General features: G+C 42.4%; 2 protein-coding genes across 3 annotated transcripts in view; one reads left to right on the top strand and one right to left on the bottom strand.

The window, feature by feature from the left end:
• The window catches only part of APOO (apolipoprotein O), a 55,288-nt gene extending 51,219 nt beyond the window's left edge, over positions 1–4,069 (bottom strand). For both annotated transcript variants that reach the window (XM_079765774.1, XM_079765773.1), the window contains exon 1: positions 3,861–4,069. In XM_079765774.1, the coding sequence (XP_079621900.1) occupies positions 3,861–3,869 (9 nt within the window). In that variant the 5' untranslated portion in view covers positions 3,870–4,069. The remainder of the gene's footprint in view (positions 1–3,860) is intronic.
• Positions 4,070–4,265: 196 nt separating this feature from the next.
• Positions 4,266–16,021, top strand: part of LOC307096320 (uncharacterized protein CXorf58 homolog) — a 38,935-nt gene continuing 27,179 nt past the window's right edge. The window contains exons 1-5 of the mRNA XM_079765906.1: positions 4,266–4,395; positions 7,384–7,519; positions 9,325–9,424; positions 12,193–12,287; positions 12,703–12,814. Coding sequence (XP_079622032.1) covers positions 7,404–7,519; positions 9,325–9,424; positions 12,193–12,287; positions 12,703–12,814 — 423 coding nt within the window. The 5' untranslated portion in view covers positions 4,266–4,395; positions 7,384–7,403. The remainder of the gene's footprint in view (positions 4,396–7,383; positions 7,520–9,324; positions 9,425–12,192; positions 12,288–12,702; positions 12,815–16,021) is intronic.

A 16,021-nucleotide genomic window follows, 5' to 3' on the forward strand; every position in this document is an offset into this window, starting at 1 on the left:
AGGCAGGCAGGTGAGCGATTAGGAGCCAGCAGTCCAGGATTGTGAGAGGGATGTCCGACTGCCAGTCTAGACTGGCAGTCGGACATCCCCCGAGGGGTCCTGGATTGAAGAGGGTACAGGCTGGGCAGAGGGCGGCCCCCCCCCGTGCATGAATTTCGTGCACCAGGCCTCTAGTCTTTAAATAAAATTAACCTTTTGCACTCGGATGTCGAGTGTGACAGTTATTGAATGTATCAATAATTTGAAATATTAAAAAATCCAAATAAATAAGTTTGTATGAAAAGAAACTCGTTTTTTATTCTACTGCCGCACTTTGTAAAATCTGGGGTATTTAAAAAATTAAATCCCGAGTAGAATAAAGGAATTGAGAATAAAGCAAGCAAGTACAAAGGGTTAACCACCCACTTACACACTTAAATCCAAAAAAGAGACCAGTAGACTGATTTGATAACATAATGGGGAACAAAAAGGAAAGATTTGTAAGAATTATATTTCAGTATATAAATGTTCAACACAACTAAATTAAAGATGTGAAGAACAACCCAAGTATGCAGAGGGGGTGGTACCATCCAGATGAGAACCACTGGTCTACAATCACTGTCATCCTTCTTCCATCTCACAGGAGGGAGAGATTATCTTTCCTTTTAAAGCTGAGGAATTCTCTTTTGTAAAAGCTCCCTCCCCACATTCCTCCCTTGGCCATAAACATTGCCAAATCTTTAAATACTGCAACAACCGCAAGACAACTCTAGAATCCTGTCCCAACATGTCCCTCTAGCTTGACAATCAAGCTTATCAAACATTGTGCACATTTATACATCTCTCAAGCACCAACCATATTAATCTAGCTTTCACTTCCATCAGTAAACCTGTATGTATCATGGAAGCTTTCCAAATTGCCCAAATCAATGAACACTTCTCCAAATTCAATTAGCTTATCTTTCTGCAATGGACATTGTTGGTTACATATCCAGTCTCCATTCCCCCACAGTGTTCATGAATTCATTTCTCCTGTGTGATTAAGGTAAAGTGACCCTATCCAGAGATGATCCTGTGTCTAAGCCAATCAGAGCACAGCATTCCCTTAGCGATCGATAAAGGTCAGGGGCCGATACCTGATCTAAGTTGGTCCAATCAGACTGAAGAAAGAGCATAATCCAAGCATGGTAGTTTTGTCATCTCTCTCTTGCTCTAGTGAGTGGGAAAGCATGTCTTAAAGTCATCTTGCAACCACAGGGGAACCAATCTTACTGCTGAAAGCCAAGAAGAGAGACTGGGTCCTTGATGACATGTTCCTTGATGACATGTGTGACCCACAAGAGTCCACCCTTCCTCTGGACTTTGTGAGATAATTTGCCTTACTATTTAAACAACTGGGTTTTCCCAGCCGAAAGTATCCTAGCATAGCCTGTCCCTCTCGAAACTTTCCTCCCTTAATTTTCTAAACATCACTGTTTTGTGCTTCTACTTCTCCAAAGTTGCTTCTCCAGCATCTGTGGCCTCCCCTCTACCTCTGCCTACTCCTTGTATGTTGGTATTCTTCAAGGTTTCTTGCATCTTTTCTATTCCAACTACATGTTTGAATCATTTCAGCTCACTCTATTATTTCCCTTGACACAGCAGAACTAGTTCCTGGCATTGCCCCCAATGGAATACCAATGCTAATGTTCCCCAACTCATCCAACTCAGGAACTCCTACTAGTCTTTCATAAGTCAACTGAAATGTCTCCTCTTTGAAGCCTCTCCTGAAGTCCCCACGGGTTCCTTGCCTTTTTGTGCCACAGACTTCTTTGGCTGTCTGATGAGCCCTATGGATCCCTTCTCAAAGTAATGCTTCTAACTGCGTAAAACGCTAATTATATTGCAAGTTATAAAAATCTTTTTAAAACCCCAAATCTGATATAGTATTATGTGCTTCTTTATTAGCTCATTAAAGAAAAAGATCTAACAGTGAGTCCTATAACTACTGTAATTCTGAAGTAGTGATGAGCATAAATGACATGTGCAACAACTGTAATGTGATGTGGAAAAGTCTGTGACTTGCATTGGTTTTGGACTTCTACTGGTGACAGGTACTGCTAATACTATTGTGACTTGTTGCTATAGTAGCTTAATAAATTAATGGCTCCTAGTGAACCACACCTCCTTATATCCATGCTCTTAGGTAGTCCCCCACCACATTGACTCTGGGGTTGGTCATGTGACTTGTCTTGACATCAGCAAATGTGATGCAAGCCAATAAGTTTGTACACTGAGACCTGCCCTCTTATAACCCAGGAACCATGTGAGGAAGCTCAAGTTAGGCACATTGAGGAGTACCAAGCCCCCAGACATGGGAGTAAGACCACCTTGTAGTATAGCCACCAACTGAATACATCCGCTGGCAGATGCCAGCAAAACTGCCCAGCCAACCCACAGATAGTGAGAATAAATCAGTTGTTTTAAGGTACTGGCTTGCAGTGGATCATTCTCCAGCAATAGATAAATGACACAGTTATCTACATTCACAATAGGAGAAGTTGCTAAATTTCAGTTAGAGATTGGTGAAAAAGATTATTTTTCCATCAGAGATCAGGGACTCCCTAGATTCTATCCAAACACTTTTGAGGGGATGAGGACCACTCGTTAAGAAGCCCTGGTTAGGCAGAGTAGATCCTGCTCTCCTTTTTACTACCACACAGTACATTGTTGATACCCATGTAAACTGATCACAGCATATCCTTTGTCATTGCAGCCCTAAAGCCGAGCTGAGCTTCTAGCACATACTAGGTGGGTGTTCAACACAGAGTAATCAAATGAATGCAAGTTGCCTGGGATCTGTCATCCTGATTAAACTGTGAGCTGCCTGAAGACAAAATAAAAGTGAATGCTTAGATGGTAGCTCTATGTGCCAGAGACCCTTCCAAGTGCTTTGCCCTATATTCCTTATAACAACCCTATGAGGTACATGCTATTCCAATTTCACTAGTAGAAAAACAAGTACAAAGAGGTTAAGTGACTTGCTCAAGGTCACACAGCTAGAAAGTGGCAATGCCAGGGTAAGAAGGCAAAATCTATGTTCTGATTTTATAGCCTATATTAATGCACCCAAAGCACACTGCAGGAGCTCAATAAAAGTTTTGAGCAGTATTTTTGAAATTTCATTAGCATTATTTTATGGATGGTATGCTTTTTGCAGACAAATTTCTGGTAGCTTGTGATCTGTTTTTCAAGATAGAGACTATCATTTACTTTTTTAAGTAGTAGAATAATAGCTTCGTTAAAATGCAGCTTTTCGATAAAAGTTTTCACTGTACAAGTCAATTTCTTTCAAAGGACGCGAATTCATAAAATGTAAAGAAAGAGGTCGACTTGTCCACACTAAATAATGTTCACTAAGGAGGGGAGCAAAACTCCAGCTTCCCCCCTCACCCAACTTCTCCTAGGCCATCAACCACCACATCCTACAGCACCTTCTCAAGAGGGTGGCCCTCCCCCATTCATACACAAGGTTCTGAAATCTGACCCTTCCGAGCAACTAAAGCCGAACCCCGCAGAGCCCCGAGATGGCCTCATCCTACCCACAAACCCAGGAGGGCACAGCGGGGAGAGGGTGGGTACTTTGGGGGGTACTTTAATTTTTCAAAGTGTTTTATTCACGAGAATACGACCCAAATGGCCCCACCCACCCTCCCCGGAGTCTCACGCCTCCGCCCGGGCAGCCGTTGGCTCCCAGCGGACAGGTGAATGAACCGCGGCACCAAGATGCAGCCGGCCCGGAGGCAGGAAGAACCTCAGGGCCAGTAGGGCCTGGTCCCCAGAGAGGCTCCGGGATACCGGGAGGGAGCGGTGACAGCTGTGACCCGGCTCCACGCTCTCACCTTGAACATGTCGCTGGCAAGGCGGCTCTGGCGGGGTCACCCCGACCTAGGCCCCGCCCACTAGAGAGAGGCGGCTACGGCGGCCGGATAGGGTCCTGATTCTTCCAACCGCCAGCGGGCCGCCGAGCGGGTGGTGGTGGTGGTACAGCCGAGTTGGTCCCGCGAAAGCTTAGTTCGGAAGCGAGGGTTAGAAGCGACGTCGCTAAGCTGCAGCGCGTCGCGCGTCGCGCGTCGCGCGACGGGCGAGCTTAAGCCCGCCTCCCGCAGGCTCCGCCCCTGCGCCGGTGGTTGCTAGGCGACCAGAAAACGCCCGCTCAGTGTGGGCGGAACAAGCGGGGAGCGAGGAGGCAGGCGCCGGACGCCTCGCGGCTCTGGGAATCGGCTTTCGCAGGCCTGATTGGCCACCCAGCGGCGTGGGCTGAGAATCTTGTGCGCGAGGCCTCCGGGCGAGGGCGCCCGAAGGGCCTTGGGCAGCTTGGAAAGCCTCGGACCCGGAAGCCTCCGACTTCGGGGGCCTGGATTTACCTCTCAAAAGGTTTTCCGATTTATTTTTTACCGTGGGCTGGAGTTTCTGAGGTCTTAAACTAATTCGCTATGTCCTTTAGTCTCTAAAGGCCCTAACCTTTTGTTTTCTCTTTGATATACTAAGTGCGTGCCCTTCACTGGGAATCCCTTAATACTAGTAGAAATAAGTAATAATTATCCTATGAACAAGGATAGTAAGCTCTAACACGGCGTTTACTGTGTGTCCAGCTCAGCCCTCAACTACTTACACATACTTATCTAATCTTTTGGACAACCAAAGTAGATGGGCTTGATTATTTTTCCCAACCTAATAGATGATAAAACTGAGGCACAGAGAAGTAATATGTACAAGGCCACACCGAAGGAAAGTGGGAAGCCAGGATCAAACCTAGTCTACCTTTAAAGCCTGTGATCTCACGTAAATAATTGGTATAATGTGTCATAATGGGGCGGGGGGAGGGTGTTCATATTTCATCCTGTATTTCACGTCCTGGCCCCATAGAAAGTGTAAAGCCATCCAGGCAGGCATCTGGAAGATTTGGGAGGTTTGTGTGGTGGCATGTCACTGCCCTCCAGTCAAAGACCACTTGGAACACCAGTATAGTTTTAACAACTTGGGTTTATTTCTCATTGCTGCAAGGAAAACGCACACTTTGGGACACAGTGGGGCATCTCAGTAAGAGGGTGTTGAAAGATTTATTATAGGATTTGGGCTTCTTTGGGTGATTTTTGGGGCGAGTTCAAGGAAACGGGGCTTTGCTCTGGATTGGGTGTCGTTAGGAAGCCAGTGTAACACCAAATCCCAGCTGTGAGTGCCAGGCCAGATCCCAGATGTTAAAGGCTGCTTTTCTCCTTCTCAAGTGAATTGTATGTTCCAAGCTACCCCCATTCACATCCCTACGGAGAAATATTGAGAAGACTCTGAAGGCTCTGCATTAGTAATGGAATGACATATGTATATAAAAGTGTAAAGTATAGTGATAAATTAGGGCAGGAGTTTTTAATTTGGGAAGTATGTGAACTTGGATGGGGAAAAATTACAACTTTATTTTTACTAACCTCTAAATGAACTTTACCATTTCTTTCCATTATAGTGCAGGCAACAAGCCACGGTAATATCAACAGTACCTGTGACTTGGTCATTAAGAGAAAGCGCAGATGTCTTCATATCATGTTTTAGTCATGGAAGATTTCTTGAGATATCATTTCTACTCATTTACCACTTCACAAGTACAGTAGTGATTAGAGCTCTCGTTTTATTTAATGCAGAAAGAAGGCACATATTTCTGTAATTTGGTTTTTTAAAATATTGCCACAGTGATTTCAATATAATTGAAGTTTTCTGGAATCCTACATATATTATGTTGTGCATTTTTAAAAACATAGTTCTTGGGAGGAGTCTGCCCATAGGGATTCACAACACCAAAAGAAAAGATAAAGAGCCCTGGCCGGGTTAGCTCAGTGGATAAAGCGTCAGCCTGCAGACTGAAGGGTCCCAGGTTCGATTCCAGTCAGGGGCATGTGCCTTGGTTGCGGGCACATCCCCAGTGGGAGGTGTGCAGGAGGCAGCTGATCGATGTTTCTCTCTCATCGATGTTTCTAACTCTCTATCCCTCTCCCTTCCTCTCTGTAAAAAAAAATCAATAAAATTGATTTAAAAAGAAAAGATAAAGAGCCCCTGGCTTAGTAGAAGAGACTAAGCAGTGACTAAGAATTTGGGAACTGCATCCAAATTGGAGTAATGCATCAAAGGATAGAAAATCAGAGATGGAATCAGATCATTTAGTACACACCATCTCACTTTACCATGGTGGGAACTGTGTTACTGAGAGTTTAAGGCAGCAGTCGCCAACCGGTGGTCCATGAGGTCCGAAAGGTTGGCGACCGCTGGTTTAAGGGACTTGCCCAAAGTTCCACAGCTATTCCATGACAAAACCGGGGTGGGAATTTTTTAGTCTAGCATGTGAAAACCCTTCACTCTGCTAGGCATTGGGGAGTCCATAGTTAGCAATACGCCTCCTGCCTTCAATGAACTTGTTGTGATGACAGCCAAGAAAACAAATTATAATGCAATATGAGAAGTACTATTAAAGAAAAATATATACAGCACTATGGGACCTTGGAGACAGGAGTGAGCAGTTCTGTGCCAAAAAAAAAAAAAAAAGAAAAGGTGGAAAACTTGAGAGGCATCAGTTAGCTGGGGTCTTCAAGGATGAATTGATGTTTGCTGGTGGCAGGGAAGTCATTCCAGGTAGAGGACATGGCCTGATCAGCAGCCCAGAGTTGTAAAACATTGACTGATTTTGGCAAGAAGTTCCTGTTCTCACAGAGTGTAGCGAGGAATGCTGATGAAAGTTGGTATTTTGAGGTTTGAGAGAATGGAACTAGATTGTGAAAAGGCTGGAATTGGGAGTCTGGACTTCAGCTTGGAGGAAATGAGGTGTCCCTGAAAGATTTTGTTTTATTTTTTAATATATTTTTATTTATCTCAGGAAGGGAGAGGGAGAGAGAGATAGAAACATCAATGATGAGAGAGAATCATTGATTGGCTGCCTCCTGCTCACCCCACACTGGGGATCGAGGCCACAACCCAGGCATGTGCCCTGACCCGTAATCTAACCGTGACCTCCTGGTTCATAGGTTGATGCTCAGCCATTGAGCCACGGTGGCCAGGCCCTGAAATATTTTAAGTTGGGGAGTGAGAAGGTTGGGGTATTGCTCTAGAAAGTTAACTCCAGCTGCAGAGTGGACAATGAATAGGAGGACAAAGAGCCTGGAGACAGGGAGACCAGTTAGAAGGCGATTGGATAGATCTCTTTGTCTTTCCCACATTCCTCATAATAAAGACTGTAAACTGTAAGCAATATTAAGAGATACATGATGCCTTCCTTTTGAAGGGATTCTGGAATTAGTACAACAGTCAATGACACTTGAGTCTCATCCAAACAGTGTAATAATACAGATTATGACCTCAAATGCTTAATTTATATACTTTCAGATTACTTCATTATAAGAAAAATGAGTGGTTCCTCAAAGGCAGGGGCCACTGGTGGTGGAAAATCAGTTCAGCCAACGATAGTAAACAGCTACAAATCACCTTTGCCACATACTAAAAGGACAAAGCCAGGACGACTGTGAGTAGCCAAATTTCGCCTTGTATCATTTTCCACAACTGGACAGTTTACATATGGTATTTACCTAGCTAACATCAAACACATCTTGTTTTGTAAATTATAGATTTTTGTGTTTTTAAATTACTTTTGAATTGGATAATCATTATAATTACTAGAGGCCCGGTGCACGAAATTTGTGCTCTCGGGGGGGTGGGGAGGTCCCTCAGCCTGGCCTGTGTCCTCTTGCAGTCCAGGAGCCCTCGGGGGATGTCCAACTGATGAGGGAGCGGGCCTAAGCTGGCAGTCAGACATCCTTAGTGCTGCCGCAGAGGCAGGAGAGGCTCCCACCACTGCTGCTGCGCTCGCCAGCCGTGAGCCTGGCTTCTGGCTAAGCGGTGCTCCCCCTGTGGGAGCGCACTGACCACCAGGGGGCAGCTCCTGCATTGAGCATCTGCCCCCTGGTGGTCAGTGTGCATCATAGCGGCCGGTCGTTCTGCTGTTCAGTCGATTTGCATATTAGCCTTTTATTACATAGGATAGTATTTCATAATTTGTAAAGCATGTTAACGCACATCTCTTTGATCCCAGTACAACCCTATAAAGCTGTCATTACATTTTATAAGTGAGGAAGCCGCAACTGGGAGAAGGTAGGTGGTTTGCAGAAGGTTAGACAGCTAATAAATGGCATTGGCTCAGATTCAAAGGACTGTTTCCATACTCCAGGCCTTTTCTACTCTACACCTTGTAGTCTGCGTTTTGCCAGCCAACAGTGACACTATACAGGAATACCTCTCTTTGTGCCTGTAGCCCTGTGGGGTAATGATGGGGTTGGGAGGTTGGGGAGAAGGAAATCCCTGTGACCTGCCAGTGCTGGGATGTGAACAAAAGTAAAATAATTACCTGGCCTGACTAGGATGAACCTGGTTCAAGCATAGAGCACAAAGGAGTTTCTTTTCTAGGGCTGGTCATCGGCTCTCAGAAGAGAATTGGGCCTACTATAAACTTCAAAAATTCCACATTTTCTTAGCACTTGAATTAGTTGGACAGTGTCTTTTTGTTAATCCTCACCTGAGGATATTTTTCCATTGATTTTTAGAGAGAGGGAAAGACAGAGAGATATATCGATGTGAGAGAAACACATCGATTGGTTGCCTCCTGCACGCACCCCGACCAGGGCCGTTGACCAGAATTGAACCCGGACCCTTTGGTCCGCAGTCCAACACTCTATCCACTGACCCAAACCGGCTAGGGCAGTTGGACAGAGTTTTTAAGAACTAACTACAGCAAAAATCATTTTAGGTCATGGATGTTTTTAGAAAACAAGTTTGCCTCCTCACACATTATCTATATATATAAAAGGCTAAGTTGACTCGTGCATGCGTGATACATATAAAGCTCTCGCTGGTGCCAATCACACGTGTGTTTCGATCTGTCATTGTCAATCATGAATTTGGTTGACACCTCTATTATAGAGAAAGGGCAAATAGCGATATTAAAATATTTCTTCTAATTAATTTCCTTTCAATGTGCATGAGTCCATGCACCAGGCCACTAGTTATAATATATATGCCTTTTGATGGTAAAGTTTTAGCCAGAATAGTTTTTTAATCTCCATGGAAATCTTCTCAAGTATTTCATATCCTCATTCTAACTAGATTCAGCAAATAACCAGTTCCAAGTACCACATCTAGATGTTCCTCGTTAGGTCACTTATAGGGTGGGAATGGGGAGGTGCAGGAAAGAGGAAGCATAAATTCAGAGTTCCCCAAGATTTTAAGAAAATGAAAACAACTTCACAAATTTTAACCTCTTTTTTTTTCTCTCAGAACTCGTAAAGAGATTTCAGCTCTAAAGATACAAAGAGCTTGGCTATCTTATATGGACAGGACAATATTTCAACTCCTAAAGCATACAATTTGTGCAGCAGTATGTATCTTGCTTTCTGTTTTCTCTGACAGATTTAATTACTTATCAAGCTAAAGTATCTGTTAAGTAAGGATAAAATAAGTAACTTTTCCCTTCCTATTTAAATCTAATATTATTGCATAGGGTCCTGGGATTGCTTCTTTGATTAGCCCTAAATGAATATTTCTGGATTTATTTTAACATAAGTGACTATTATTTCTTGCATATTAGCCTTTTATTACATAAACCCACATGATATTTTTAAACTCAGTTTATTTGAAGATGTGAGACAGTGATCGTCCAACAATAAAAATCTCTGAATTAAAAGTGCCCTTTCCACCCTGGCCAGTGGTTTCAGCATCACCAAGGGTTTCGGGTTTGGTTCCTAGTCAAGGGCACGTGCCTGGGTTGCAGGTTAGATCCCCGAACGCAGTCCAGGTGCATGTGGGAGGCAACCAATCGGTGTGTCTCTCTCACATCAATATTTTTCTCTCTCACATCAATATTTTTCTCTCACATCAATATTTCTCTCTCTCTCCCCCTCTCCCCCTCCCTTCCTCCCTCCCTCCCTCACTCGCTCCCTTTCTCTCCCCTCCCCTTCCTCCCTCTCTCTAAAAGTCAATGGAAATAATATCCTCAGTGAGAATTAACAACAATAAAAAGAAAAAAAGTGCCCTTACCTTCCACCTAGCAATTTCACTTCTAGGACTATTCTATAATCTATGTACCATTTCAGTGCAGTGTTGTTTGTAACAGCAAAGGAAGGAAAACCATGTAATGTTCATCAATTATATGGTTAAGTAAACTAAGTGTTGGTGCTTTCATAGTGTTAAACCTCGAAGCCTTGCATATAATTCTGCAGTGGAAAGATAGCTAAGATATTGTGCTAGTGAAAAAGGCAAGTGCAGAACAGTATAAATAATATAGTCCTATTTGAGTAAAATAAAATGCAAAGAACAACTCTGTCAACCCAAGCAGAGTAGTAGAAATTCCATCATACAGTACCAAATACTCTCCTAATAAAATCACCCATGATTACAGTAGTCTATTATTAGTAACTAGAGGCCTGATGCACGAAATTTGTGCAAGAGTAGGCCTTCCTTCCCCTGGCTGCAGGCACCGGCTTCCCTCTGGCACCTGAGACCTGGGCTTCCCTCCGGCCACCAGCAGGCACCCAGGACCCGGGCTTCCTTCGCAGCCCCAGCTTCGTTCGGAAGGTTGTCCGGTCTAATTAGCATATTACACTTTTATTATTATAGATAGTCATATTAAGGGAATTTTAGCCCCTTTGAAAAAAATAATAAAGTCTGAGCACTGTGTACACCATCTGACCCCACAGACCTAGTTGTGATGTCAGTGACAGCAGAATACCTCAGAGAAAACCCACCTAGGTCAACTTGAGACATTGCAGGTTCATTGTCCATTGTCTTCACATATGGAACTTGTATTTAAGTATGATCATTCTGGTTTTGTTATCATTTTAGATTCTTTTAGTGACAGAAAGAAGGAAATTTTTTTTCATGTTATCCTAATACTTCAAGTTAATACCTTACATTAATAGTGCTTTGTCATTTTAAAATCCCTTTGGCATATATATATTTTTTAAATATATTTTATTGACTTTTTACAGAGAGGAAGAGATAGGGATAGAGAGTCAGAAACATCGATGAGAGAGAAACATCAATCAGCTGCCTCTTGCACACCCCCCACTGGGGATGTGCCCGCAACCAAGGTACATGCCCTTGACTGGAATCGAACCTGGGACCTTTCAGTCCGCAGGCCAACGCTCTATCCACTGAGCCAAACCGGTCTTGGCATTTGGCATATATTTTTATGTAATTGGCATAGGCATAAATGTTGGACAGGGTCATATGGGAGAGAAGTGGGGGCTTTAAAGTCAAGCAGGTTGAAGTTTGAATCCTGGCTTCCCCACTTACTACCTGTATGCCTTTGGATAAGTTACAGACACTCCCAGAGCCTCAGCCTGCTCATTTGTAAAATGGGAATGATAATATTCAAGTAATATTGCTGAGTTGATAATATTCAAATAATATTGCTATCGATGAGGTTATGTGTATAAGGTACCTAACGTAGTATGTGGTATATAAAAGTGCTTAAAAGCTAGTAACAGTAGTATGAGCATCCTCATTTACAGTGATTCATTCAATATCAAATACTGTGAAGCACCTGCTGTGTTCCAGGTGGTGGGAATCCAGTGGTAAAGAAGAAGGTCACTGTCCCTACCTTCATTAAGCTTGTATAGTCTAGTCCAGTGGTCGGCAAACTCATTAGTCAACAGAGCCAAATATCAACAGTACAACGATTGAAATTTCTTTGGAGAGCCACATTTTTTAAACTTAAACTTCTTCTAACACCACTTCTTCAAAATAGACTCGCCCAGGCCGCGGTATTTTGTGCAAGAGCCAGACTCAAGGGGCCAAAGAGCCGCATGTGGCTCGCGAGCCGCAGTTTGCCGACCACAGGTCTAGTAGGAGATAAAAAGGAGTTTGTAGTTACTTACAGTACATTGTGAGAAGTGTTATCATAGGGAAAGAACAGTGCCTGGGATCTTGAGGAGGAACACATACCCAAACTTGGAGGCCAAAAGAGTGAATAACTGACTCGGGGCCACACAGATGATAAGTGGAGAAGCCAACACTAGAACCCAGTTTTTCAGAACTCCCAAGTCTGGTGTACCGTTCACTTTATCATGCCGCCTCTGTTATTTTCAGTAAATTGCAACTGGGCAAGGTACCACCTTCCATTTATAGCACCCTCATCTATTTCAGGAATATTGTCTGACATATGATATACTGAAGAATGTGAGCCCCTTGGAGGCTGAGTTTGCTAAAGATCGTGGCATGAACTGTAAAGTTAAATTCAGGTAATGTTTCTATGCTGAGTTATTTCAAGAAGTACTTAGTTAATATGAGGAAATCTTAGAAATTTGTTTTCTTAAGTCCTCATGCCTTCTCAGTATATAACTGCAAAGTAAATACGTTTTTATTTACATTTATTATGTAAAGAAACTGAGGCATGACTCTTAGGCCAAAGTTGCCCTGAGAGTAGCTCTTGTCCCACGATGTGTCCAGCCTGCCAGACATATGAGAATAGTTGTGAGCCCACACACCTCCGAGGTGTGGCTCTTTAATCTTCTGCAATCCATTTCCTTACCAGTTTGTTCTACGCTCTGGTATAGCCTTTATCCTGCATGCAAGAAACTATCTTAAGCACAAGGGGGAGCCGTAACAGAGTCCCAAACCTGATTCCAAATGACACATTTTTGGTCTTTATTTCAGATTCAGTGGTGAAAAATTTCCACCTTTTATTGTGTTTAAAATTTTCCTACATACTGGAGGCCATGGTTACAAGTATTTCAGTGGAAGAAATATGTTAAAGCCGTCAAGTAAGGTAATGTTTCACACTGTACATTTTATGTTATTTAGCTTCTTACACTTCTTAACATCATAACATAGATATGTAGTATCTGGATTGCATTTAACTATACAGACTATTATTTCACCATTAAACATCCCAGCAGGCAGTTAGTATTTTCTTTTTTCTTTTTTTTCAATTTTTTTATTAAGGTATTATATGTGTACATATCTTACCATTGCCCCCCCACACCCCACTCCCATATATGCCCCCACCCCCCAGAGTTAGTATTTTCTTAAGCATATGTTTCAAAGTGTCTCTGTTTATTAGCTAAAAAAATATTTGGAATAATTACTTATATAAGGCTCTAGAAAATACCCACCATTATTCTTAATATTAAATTTTTGGTTTGTTAAGACAGGGGTAGGAAAAAGTAGGTTAATAATAATTATAATAATTAATAATCAATAAAACACCTTTTAAATCTAGTCAATAAATATACATATTTTAAATATAATCAATAAAATATATTTTTATTGATTTCAGAGAGGAAGGGAGAGGGAGTGAGAATCATTGATCAGCTGCCTCCTGCATACCCCCCACTGAGGATCGAGCCCACAACCTGGGCGTGTGCCCCAACCGGGAATCGAACTATTACCTCCAGGTTCACAGGTCGACCCTCAACCACTGAGGCACACCAGCATGGCAATAAAAAAAAATATTTTTTAAAAAGAATAAATTATCTGTTTCGCATATTCACAACTGTAAACCTACTTTTGCCCACCCCTGTAACGGACTAAAGTGGCCTATTGGTCAGTGCTTTAAAATTATGCATAACCTTTGATTCAATTTTGTCTTAATATCATTTTATCGTTGTTTCTTCAATTCTGGTAGCATATTTAGAAAAAGCCATGCTGGACTGTTGGAAATGAACTTTTAAAATATTTTATCCTTTGTTATCTGAGTTCTTAACTTTTAAGTTTCATGAATATGCACCAAAATTGTCTGCAGCATAGGAATCACCTGAGGATCTTGTTAAAGATGCAGTTTCTGACTCAGTAGATCTGGAATGGGGCCTCAATCTAACCAGCTCCCATGGATCACACTTTTTTTTTTTAATCCTCACTTGCGGATATTTTTCCATTGATTTTTTTAGGGAGAGTGGAAGAGAGAGGGAAAGACAAAGAGAAACATCAGTTAGTTGCCTCCTGCACAAGCCCCAACCAGGGCCTGGGCCAGGGAGGAGCCTGCAGCCAAGGTATGTGCCCTTGACCAGAATCGAACCCGGGACCCTTTGGTCTGCAGGCTGATACTCTATCCACTGAGCCAAACCAGCTGGGGCCCATGGACCACACTTTTAATAGTAAGGATATACAACACATGTTTTATTCTGTTGACCCTTATATATAACTGTAATTGAGTTTAAAAATATATACATTCTAATATTTAGCCTTTTATTGTTGTTGTTAATCCTCACCCGAGGATATTTTTTTCCCCATTGATTTTAGAGAGAATGTAAGGGAGGAAGAGAGAGAGAAACATCAATGTGAGAGAGACACATGGATTGGTTGCCTCCCACCAGGGATTGAACCTGCAACGAAGGTACTTGCCCTTAACCCGAATCCAACCCGACGCTCTAACCACTGAGAAAAACCAGCTAGGACTCATATTTAGCCTTTTATAAACCATAAATCAAAGGTTCTTTTCCTGTCGCCTTCTGGAAATATTTTACATGAAAACTATGGGCCATCTGAAGTAATCAGTAATGGCATGAATTCAGGATAGAAGACCACACAGCCTGGCAGTTTCTGATCAGCTCCAACATGTGTAACATTTCTTCTCCAAAGAATATTAGAAAAGGAAAAGAGACTGCTTTTCTCTGTTCTCAGGCAACGTCGGAGAAAATTTAACTCCGTTTCAGAAATGTATCAAATGGATTATGTGTTTTCATATGGAATATGGTGTTTCAGAAACATTCATATTTTTCATGTACAGTATGTAGGAGGACTTCAAACACAAAAGTAGATGTTTACTTTATGTTCATACCACATGTATCTACAGAATAAGCTTACAGTTGGCCCTAGAAAATAGCATCAGTTGCTGCTTTTCTGAGGTTGCATAATGGGGCCTTTCCAGGAACTGCAATTCTCCTGGGTCAGCTCCTAGAGGCCTCTACTGTCCCCAGGCTGGAGCAAATGAGAACGTTGGACGCCGTGGCTGGAAAGCACTGTGTGTATATTAAAACTTGTAAATGCTGTATAGCAACTTCAGTTTTTATTTAAATTACAAAATAACTGTTTTTAAAAAGGAAATAGCATAGAGAGGTTTTTTTTTTTTAAAAAAAGGAAAATATGCCTTTATGGCTTCTCTGTGGTGCAACTTTCACTCACCTGATGATTAATGTTAACAGTTTGCTTTGTAGCCTTCATGTTTTTCTTTCTTTTTTTTTTAAATCTTTATTGTTGAAAGTATTACATAGGTCCTCCTTTTTCCCCCATTAGCCTCTTCTAGCCCGCTCCCGTCACCCCTTCATGTTTTTCCCATAAAAATACACACACATATTTTTTAAATATACTTTATTGCTTTTTTACAGAGATGAAGGGAGAGGGATAGAGAGTTAGAAACATCAATGAGAGAAAAACATCAATCAGCTGCCTCCTGCACACCCCCTGCTGGGGATGTGCCTGCAACCAAGGTACATGCCCTTGACAGGAATCGAACCTGGGACCTTTCAGTCCATAGGCCGGCACTCTATCCACTGAGCCAAACCGGTCAGGGCCACACATATATTTTTAATTTTTTTGTTCTTATTGTAAAAATGCAATCATATTATTCAGCTTGAGTTTTTCACTAAACATTATACGGGTTTTAAATGACGATGACATCCCAGTTTGGAGAGCACAGTTTAGGGTTCCTGTTTCCCTTCAGTTCAGCTTCAAAACAAACTCTGGTAACACTTGGGTTAATGGTTGATAGAAGTGGAATTTTTCTCACTATAAGTTTACTCAACTCCTTTGCTCTTCGAATGTAGAAATTGTGTCTTTAGCAAACTGACCCAACTTCCTAAGTTGACTTATTTCTTAACTAGAGGCCCGGTGCATGAAAATTCATGCATTGGAGGGGGCATCCCTCAGCCCAGCCTGCTCCCTCTCACAGTCCGGGAGCCCTCAGGGGCGGTAGGCAACCCGGCTATTAGGGGAAGGTGACACCCCCATCACACTTCTGCTGCTGCCACTGCCGGCA

The sequence above is a fragment of the Cnephaeus nilssonii genome (assembly GCF_951640355.1).
Source record: "Cnephaeus nilssonii genome assembly, chromosome: X".
Lineage (NCBI taxonomy): Eukaryota > Metazoa > Chordata > Mammalia > Chiroptera > Vespertilionidae > Cnephaeus > Cnephaeus nilssonii.